This window comes from Phyllopteryx taeniolatus, chromosome 15 (assembly GCF_024500385.1).
Source record: "Phyllopteryx taeniolatus isolate TA_2022b chromosome 15, UOR_Ptae_1.2, whole genome shotgun sequence".
Lineage (NCBI taxonomy): Eukaryota > Metazoa > Chordata > Actinopteri > Syngnathiformes > Syngnathidae > Phyllopteryx > Phyllopteryx taeniolatus.
In genome coordinates, this window is record NC_084516.1 from 21,668,192 (window position 1) to 21,677,671 (window position 9,480).

At 40.9% G+C, this 9,480-nt stretch overlaps 1 protein-coding gene across 2 annotated transcripts; it reads left to right on the forward strand.

Moving 5' to 3' along the window:
• The first annotated feature begins 1,066 nt into the window (after positions 1 to 1,066).
• ntmt1 (N-terminal Xaa-Pro-Lys N-methyltransferase 1) lies at positions 1,067 to 9,192 on the forward strand. Of its 2 annotated transcripts, none has more exons than XM_061799989.1 (4): positions 1,067 to 1,132; positions 5,767 to 5,923; positions 7,623 to 7,875; positions 8,425 to 9,192. In XM_061799989.1, exons 2-4 carry the CDS (start codon positions 5,768 to 5,770, stop codon positions 8,679 to 8,681), a joined length of 666 nt encoding a protein of 221 aa, XP_061655973.1. In that variant the 5' UTR covers positions 1,067 to 1,132; position 5,767; the 3' UTR covers positions 8,682 to 9,192. The 2 variants fall into 2 exon arrangements, with proteins under 2 accessions (XP_061655973.1, XP_061655971.1); XM_061799987.1 differs by lacking the exon at positions 1,067 to 1,132 and adding an exon at positions 3,705 to 3,863.
• The last annotated feature ends 288 nt before the right edge of the window (positions 9,193 to 9,480 follow it).

Below are 9,480 nucleotides of genomic sequence, written 5' to 3' on the forward strand. Positions count from 1 at the left end.
ATGTAAACACTGTTTGCTTGACAATTATTCAACATTAATATAGCAAGTGATAAAAGACCCTGTGATCCAAATCATCACAGCAGCTCTCCCATAATGAGGTTTGAAGGTTTTATTCATTTTTTTACTGTATGTCTTCATGGTTTGTTAACCATATTTGGAGATCATGTTGGCTATAATTTGTGGTGATCTGCTTTGTTAAGCCGGAAGGTGCTGCTCCTGATTTTGTCGGCCTGAACGACAGACTTGTCTGTTACATAAATACCCGACATCAAACTCTCGGTCACGCCGTAGTATTATTGGATTGATGTGACTCATGGACAGAAACGGTAAATCGTTGCAACTTTTTTTTTTTAATGGTTTAAACTTTGCAAGCTTACCTTATAAGGCTTACGTCAGCGTCCGTGCAGGTTAAATGGAGAAATGAGTCTGGTTCACCGTTTTAGCTAGCTCTTTACTGCCCTCCAGTGGTTTGCAGAGCGATCGACACGCTTGACACGGCCCCCTATTTTGCATCATGAGTCGACACACATATATATGGTGTTTATTTGATTACGGGCTTTTTGTGTCCTTGATGTAACATTTAAAGAAAACATATATTTAAATCGATTTTTTCAATAACCAGCAGTGGGCGTGCCTAATTATAAGTGGTGTCTAAAATTTCATGTAAATATTTATATATATTATATTATATCTATCTATATCTATATATATATATATATATATATATATATATATATATATATATATATATATATATATATATTATATTTTGACATTTTTTGAGCGGTTTTATGGGGGTATTTTACAGTTTTCACCCTGTCCCCTAGCACAGGTTTTGGCTATATGAAGCTCTATCTTTCTACTAAAAAAGGCTAAAATGGTGCCACTTTTACCATAAATTTCTCAAAATATAATAGAATTAATGATTCCTCATGATATATACAACACATTTCAAATTCTGTCTTTTATTTTTACTAAAATATGTCTGTCCCTTAAAGTTGCTGTTATTGACCAATTTCAGATCAATAAAGTTGATTCAAAATCTAATTCTTTATTTCCCTGTGTCATTTTGTCTCGTCACTCAAGCACATGCTAAGGTAGAGACAAGTCAGACATTTTGACAACTGCAAGAGTAAGTTTTTTCCTCATTTGTACCCTTAAGTCACATCATATTTTTATTGCATGTCATTACCAAAACGACTGTTAATATGTGTAAAGATTTTCCTGTAAAAACTTGATAATCATATAAAAATGTTGTACAGGACTAGCGAGCTAAAAGAAAAAATAAGCTAACTCTACCAGCATAGCACAGTTAGCTAAAAACATTGAAATGTCATGACCATCACAAGATGAATCAATTTTTAATCAATATGCCATTGTGGCGGTAATGACATTTTTTGAGGGTATCTGACAAAAAGACCAAATAAAAAATAATAATCTTAAATCTCTATATATGGGCATGAACAGATTCTGAGTCACAGAACAATGACAATTAAGGTAAGGTACGTGTATATAGTTTTTGGGACATTTTATTTTTGAGAAAAACGAAAATCAAAAGTGCCCGAAATATATATATATATATATATATATATATATATATATAAATATGAACATTAAAATACATTAGCATAGTAGGCACAAGTGTTGATCAAAAAGGAGGGAGAGGTTTCGTTCCAAAAAAGTATATTTAATAATAGTTCAAGCCATTGTAACATGACTCACAGTTCAGTTTAAACATTACTGGCGTGCTTAAATGTAGGAAAATAAAAGTGTACTTAAATAAGGATTCGACAAAATATATTGCAGATAAAAAAATGTAATAAAAACTATATATAAGTAAATGCTGGAAAACAAACATTTCTAAAAGAGCAAATGCAAATGTATTGAAATGAAAAGTTAAATACAACTGAACTGTCCTGAACAAATGTACTGTGCTGGATTTGTCTTTCACATACCGCTAGAGGGAGCCCACGTACCACTAGTGGTACTCGTAACACACTTTGAGAACCACTGCTTTAGGGCACTGGTGTCCAAGTCAAGGCTTTTATACGGTACTTAGAATTACTGTAGATATTTGGTTGCCACCATTTACCATGACTTCTGATTTGAAATCATTTTTTGTGTTAAAAATAATGGAATGCTCTGGCAATTCTGTGTATGTCATTACAATCCCAATTCCAACGAAGTTAAACATAAATAAAAACAGAATACAATGATTTGGATGGCAGCATATGTTTCTCCAAAACCTGTACGTACCTTTCAGCATTAATGGTGCCTTCACAGATGTGTAAGTTACCCATGCCATTGGCACTAACACAGCCCCATACCATCACAGATGCTGGCTTTTGAACTTTGCGTCCATAACAGTCCGGATGGTTCTTTTCCTCTTTGGCCCGGAGGACACGACGTCCACAATTTCCAAAAACAATTTGAAATGTGGACTCGTTGGACCACAGAACACTTTTCCACTTTGCATCAGGCCATCTTAGATGAGCTCGGGCCCAGAGAAGCCGGCGGCGTTTCTGGGTATTGTTGATAAATGGCTTTTGCTTTGCATGGTAGAGTTTTAAATTGCACTTCCAGATGTAGCACTGAACTGTATTTACTGACATTGGTTTTCTGAAGTGTTCCTGAGCCTATGTGGTGAAATCCTTTACACATTGATGACGGTTTTTGATGCAGTGCCACCTGAGGGATCGAAGGTCACGGGCATTCAATGTTGATTTTTGGCCTTGCCGCTTACATGCAGTGATTTCTCCAGATTCTCTGAACCTTTTGATGATTTTATGGACAAGTGTACGTTAAGGAACATTGTCCTTAAACTGTTCGACGATTTTCTCCCGCACTTGTTGACAAAGAGGTGAACCTCGCGCCATCTTTGCTTGTGCATGACTGAGCAATTCAGGGAAGCTCCTTTTCTACCCAATCACGGCAGCCACCTGTTCCCAATGAGCCTGTTCACCTGTGGGATGTTCCAAACACGTGTTTGATGAGCATTCTTCAACTTTCTCCGTCTTTTTTGCCACCTGTCCCAGCTTTTTGGGAACGTGTTGCAGCCATCAAATTCTAAGTTCATGATTATTTGCTAAAAAGTATCAAGTTTAACAGTTTGAAAATGAAATATCTTGTCTTTGTAGTGTATTCAGTGAAATATAGGTTGAACATGATTTGCAAATCATTGTATTCTGTTTTTATTTATATTTAATGTTTATGTCCCAAGTTCATTGGAATTGGGGTTGCATATGGTGAGGTCACCTCACCGTATTACCTAACCTAACTGAGGTGATTATTAGAGGTGCAACAATTAATGGATTATAAAATGATTCACAACTATTTGGAGACATCGTTTAATAATTTGACCAAATCCTTGGAATTTACATGGGTCAAGAAAAATGGAGGGCTGACAGAAGATAAGTACACAGCACCGACAGAGCCACACGCGTGAGCGTACCATAAACTCATTGCAGCAGTGTTACACTGCAATTAATTTATAGTAAGTGTGTGAATGATCAATATGATCATATTTTAGAACAACTACATGGCCCCCAAAAATACATTTTGCTTCGGCGTCTGCGGATAGGCTAATGCAAAAAACAAAAGAGCAATTTGACACACGGACGCAAAAGGCATTTTGTTGAAGGAAATTGGAGCCGTGGCTAAATACAGCCAGCAGGGGGCGCCGTTGTCGTTGCTTTTTGTGGTGGGCCCAAATAAGGAAATGACGTGGCGCTTACACGGCAATGGTTGCAAATAGAAAACCCAAGTGGTGACACCGCTACGGTGGTGGGGCGACGTGGGTTCGAGGAGGTTTCATTTGGAGCCCGCAGCTGACAGAGGACCGGGTGCAGCTTGTCGTCTCGAAGGTGGTTCATGTTTTGTTGCAGTTTGCTACCGGCTAACACGCTAGATGCTACAACCAATGGTCCCCAAAACGACTCGATCATATTCCTATTTCTATTAGGCTAAACGGGTGCTTGTTGAAAATGCACGTGCGGCCAAGTGTTGTGGCGGTCCGTCCTTCCATTTGGCTTTTGTGTGGATGGGCTGTCCGTGGTGATCGCTCGCAACTTTTCTTGGTTCTTGGTGACAAAATTCATTGAAACTGACAGCCCCACTACTCCGTGTGTGTGTGTGTGCGATGCTGCTTTTCAACCTTGCGATATATTCAGATATTATCTGGAAAATGGTCATTTGCGTGAAGTCTATCGGGATTTAAATGTACAGTGGACCCCCGCATACTCGCGGTTGTTAACTATTTTGGGATCCCCCCCCCCCCCCACTTTTTCCGAATTACTTGTAAATGTTTTTCTTTGGCTTATTGGCGGTTTATGCCCCCCCTCGTTCAAGATTGTTTATCTTTAGGTTTGTTTGTTTTGTTTTCAATTATTGCCCGCAAGTTCCGGTCCCTAACCTTTGCAAATAGCAGGCGTCCACTGTTTTGTTAGCACTTCTTCTTCTTCTTCTTTTCCTTTCGGCTTGTCCCGTTAGGGGTCGCCACAGCGCGTCATCCTTTTCCATGAGAGCCAATCTCCTGCTGAGCACGTTAATAGTCCTGTCAGACTTCACATTAAAATCATTTCTTTTCATGCGTAGCTATACTGTAATACTATTACTGGCAAATTCCTAACACAATTCTTTTATTTTTTATTTTTTTAATTGGACCAATCTGTTTTTATACAAGTTTTGCCATAATATACATTCCTATTTCTATATTTGAGTGCATTAGTTAAGATGAGGTGCATTCGGCGCCTTTATTCTCTAAATATTACAACTTTCATTTAAAAAATATACAACTTTTTATCTAAAATGATTTTCTTTTCATAATATTACAACTTTAAACTCAAATACTATAGAGCATACAACTAAAGAGAGAAAAAACAAATTCTTGCAATACAACTTTTTTTTTTTACCCCAAAAATTAGGGATGGACAAGTACCGATATTTATTTAATTACATTTTTTGCCTTATGTATCGGGAGCCTTCACAAGCACCTGATACCAGCCACTGATACGTAAGTCAAAATAACCTGACATCAAGAAATCCTCCTTGCCAATAGTTGGCGTTACACTGCAGCAGTTTGACACATCGGCCAATCATCATGTGCGTCAGAGAGAAATTGTCCACATGTTGACAATAAACTGTCGACAGTCCTAGTGGTATCGGTGAGTACTAAAGAGTGAATAGTGATCTCAAACATCCATCCATTTGCTGAAGCACTTATCCTCACTTGGGTATGCTGGCGCCTATCTCAGCTGGCTTCGGGTGAGAGGCGGGGTCCACCCTGAACTGGTCGCCAGCCAATCGTAGGGCACATAGAAACAAACAACCACTCGCAGTCACATTCACACCTACGGGCAATTTAGAGTCTCCCATTCCTGCATGTTTTTGGGATGTGGGAGGAAACCGGAGTGCCCGGGGGAAACCCACGCAGGCACGGGGGGGACATACAAACCGCCGCCTTCCGTTTGATCAGATATCTGTTATATCGAGGTTCCACCGTACATACAAAGGTGTATCACATTCCTTCTGTGCACTTAACGTCCATGCGCGTCTATCTGACATGAAATCCTAGTTTGTCATTGATTTGGACAGGGTATCGATGAGGACTTCTTTTCTGTTTCCCTGTTAACTACTGGTAAAAAGTTCTTTTTAGATCGTGGAGCCGTGTTAACTACTCGATGTTAGGTTGAGCTATTGTCATTTGTGACGAATTGTACCTTGTGTAAGACCTGCGGCTAAACTATGCGTTTGTTGGGCTCCCTGCAGGATGGGTGACACGCCGGGAGAGACAAACTTCTACTCCAACGCAGAGGGCTACTGGAAGGAAGTTCCGCCGACCGTGGACGGCATGCTGGGGGGCTACGGGAGCATCTCCAGTATCGATATAAACGGATCCAGGGCTTTCCTTCGCAAATTCCTCGGAGTAAAATGTCTTTTGAAACTATTCTTGTTGCACGGAACACACGCTAACAGCTCCGGTCCAGTGATGCACAATAGTTCCTCGTGCAGTCCCTTGAAAAAGCATTGGCCCTCTTCTCAAATTCGTATATTTTTGCATAGTTTCCCCACTTTTTAAGATCATCACATAAATGTAACTATCAGACAAATATAACCCAAGTGAAGTTTAAATGCTGTTTTTAAATGGTGATTTCATTTAGGAAAAACACAAATATACAAAGTTATCTTGCCCTGTGTGAAAAGGTAACTACCCCCTTGTTAAATCATGAATTAATTGTGGCTAATCGAAATTTTGGGTTCATTTTCAATGATGACCTCCAGGCCTGCCCAGTTAAGAAATCACTAAAGCAGAATCTGTCCCGATAAAAGATCGAAAAAAGCTGCAACAAAATGACACGATCCAGAGAAATAAAATAATTGACCCAATAATCAGTCTGGAAGGGCTTCCAAAAGCCATTTCTCAAGCTTTAGGATGCCAGCGGACCATAGGGACAGCCATTATCGTCGTATGGAAGAGTGGTGAACCTTCCCGGGAGTGGCTGGCCGAGAACAGCAATGACGCATCCGGGAGGCCGCAAAGGAACTTCAAAAGAACTTGCCTCACTTCAGGTCAGCGTTCGTGACACAACAATAGGAAGAGACGAGGCAAAAATGGCGGAGTTCCAAGGTGGAAACCACTGCTGACCACAAAAAAAACAAAAACATCTGAATGATTCCCTACAGTCAAACGTGCTGTTGGTAGTGTGATGGTCTTGGGCTGCGCTTCCCTTCGGGACCCGGACGACTTGCCGTGATCGATGGAACCATGAATTGTGCTCTTTCACAGGACATCCTGAAGGACGGTGTTCGGCCATCAGTTTGTGACCTCAAGCTGAAGCGCGCTTGGCTTCTGCAGCAGGACAACGATCCAAAACACACCAACCAGCAAGTCAACATCTGAATTGTGTGTGTTTAAAAAAAAAAAAAAAAAATGAAGTTTGTGGAGTGGCCTTGTCAAAGCCTGGACTGATCGAAATACAGTGGCATGACCTTAAAAAGGCCGTTTTTTGCTGAATGCAAACAATTCTGCAAGGACGAGTGGGCCAAAGTATCTCCACAGAGATGTGAAAGACTCATTGCCAGTTAGAGATAATGCTTGATTTCAGTCGTTGCTGCTGAGGATGGCCCAACCAGTTGTTAGGGTTAGGGGACCATTGGTTTTTCACACAGTTTTTTTTTTCCCTTAATAAATAAAGTCACCATTTTAAGTTCAATTGGGTTATCGTTGTGTGATTGACCTTTGTTTGACAATCGTAAGGTCAGGAAACTATGCCAAAAATATTGACGTTGAGAAAGGGGGCCAACACTTTTTTGAGAGAGAAAGACCCAAAAATTCCACCAGCGCCATTGATGGAACAGTAAATAGCAGTACTTAGAGATGCTGTTGATATTTAGAATTTTTCTCCCTGATTCTATTCTAATAAAGACGACTAAATAATTATACTGTATCTTTATTTAGAATTGCTCAAACAAATGTCCTAAAAAACCTTTTGCACAATACTGTGTCTAATAATAGACACTTGTGTCTTCTATAATAATTCCCTCGACACTGGCTCGATCCTGAATCTTGCATCCCACCCTCAAACTGCATTATTGACACCCGCGTGTGCTTGCCGCTGCTGCAGGAAGGGGAGGGCAAGACAAGTGCAGGCTGCGCTCTGGACTGCGGCGCGGGTATCGGGAGGATCTCCAAGCGTCTGCTGCTGCCTCTCTTCAAAACCGCGGACCTGGTGGACGTGACGCAGGAATTCCTGGACAAAGCTAAGACGTACCTGGGAGAGGACGGAAAGCGAGTGGGCAACTACTTCTGTAGCGGCCTGCAGGACTTTGTACCAGAGGGCGGACGCTATGATGTCATCTGGATCCAGTGGGTCATTGGTGAGTCTGGCTGGTTCGGCATCATGTGCTCAGCAGACACTTCGTAATCCAGTAGTCGTATCAAAGCTAGTAAAGCTCAGTTTTCAATTAAATTGTGACTCAAAAAGCAACAAGACAAATCTGCATTTCTATCCTGATTACCGCTGGACGAGGGGCAGTCAAAAGTAATGAGCCCAATTTTTTATAACCTACATTGATTTTTAGTCTTTTTGTATTCCTGAAATTTTCGGCTTTTAGTTCAAATACTTGTTTGAAGGTTTATTCAAAGAAAGTTTTGTTGAAGGCTGTCCTCACCTTGTCAGCCATTTCGCAAATGACGTCATTATTGGATGTCCGTCAGAAGCGGAGAGCAGTGATTGAATTTTTTGCATCTTCGGCAGTTAGTCCTGGGAATAGTGCTAGGCTGGAGGCACTGATCAGAGAAGATCCTTAAGTCACCCTTCGTGGTGGCTCATTACTTTTTGACGGCCCCTCCGAGGGCACAGTGGTAATCAGGATAGAAATGCGGATTTAAGAGTCACAATTGAAGCATCCAAATCTCCACTTCAGGCCACCTGACCGACAACCACTTGGTGGAGTTCTTACGGCGCTGCCAAAAAGCCTTGCGACCCAATGGCCTCATCGTCATCAAGGACAATGTTTCATACGAAGGGGTAGTCCCGGATGAGGTCGACAGCAGTGTATGTCGAGACCTGGAAATAGTCCATAGCCTGGTGAGCAGAGCGGGTTTGAGAATCATCTACGAGGAGCAACAACGTAACTTCCCAAAGGAGATCTACCAAGTCCACAGTCTGGCGCTCCGATAAGAAGTGCGCCTACTTTGGCAGAGTGCCATTTCAGATATTTAATATGATGTTTCTAGTCAACAGTCCTGACGTGACGGGCACTTGTTGATGCGTTCTTTAGTATGTTTTGCCCATAGAGGTCTGCGTCATCATCATCTTCAACTGTATCTTTGCTGCAGGACTTATTTATCAGTCAGATCATTTGAACGTGAAGCTAATGGAGGTACATGAAGAACCTTTTCTTCCACACTGTTCCAACTTAGTTCGTCACAGTTGTACGTTAACCGCCTCAGGTCGGTGGCTGTTGACTTTCCGTTACAAATTGGACTGCCTCGGTCGTCACGACGACTTCGAAGCAGAAACTTTGTCACTGACCAATAACGGCTGCTTCTTACATCTGAAAGATGTGAAGACTTTTATAATTCACTGTAAGTGCAGGCCTTTGTAATCAATGCTTGAATTGTGCATTTTAGAACAGTAAATGTTTTTCACAAGGTATCAGCTAAATTAAAAAGCAGTATGTTTCTCAGTACACTTTTCTACTCGTCTATATTGCAGCTGACTTTGTGCTAAATATTGTAAACAAAGTCAAAATGATCTCACTGAATTGACACTGTAACATGCTACAGTGGCTTTTTGGAAGGAGCCGATAGGAAATTACCAACACCGCCATTGAAACAGGAGTTCCGAACAATAATCAAGATCTTGTACCATTATTAACAAGAAAAAAAGCAATTGATTGTTAACTTGCCCCGTAGTCGATCAAGGGCGTTTAGGGTGAAATTACAATGCACCGTTGAAGTGACAATTCCGCTCCCGA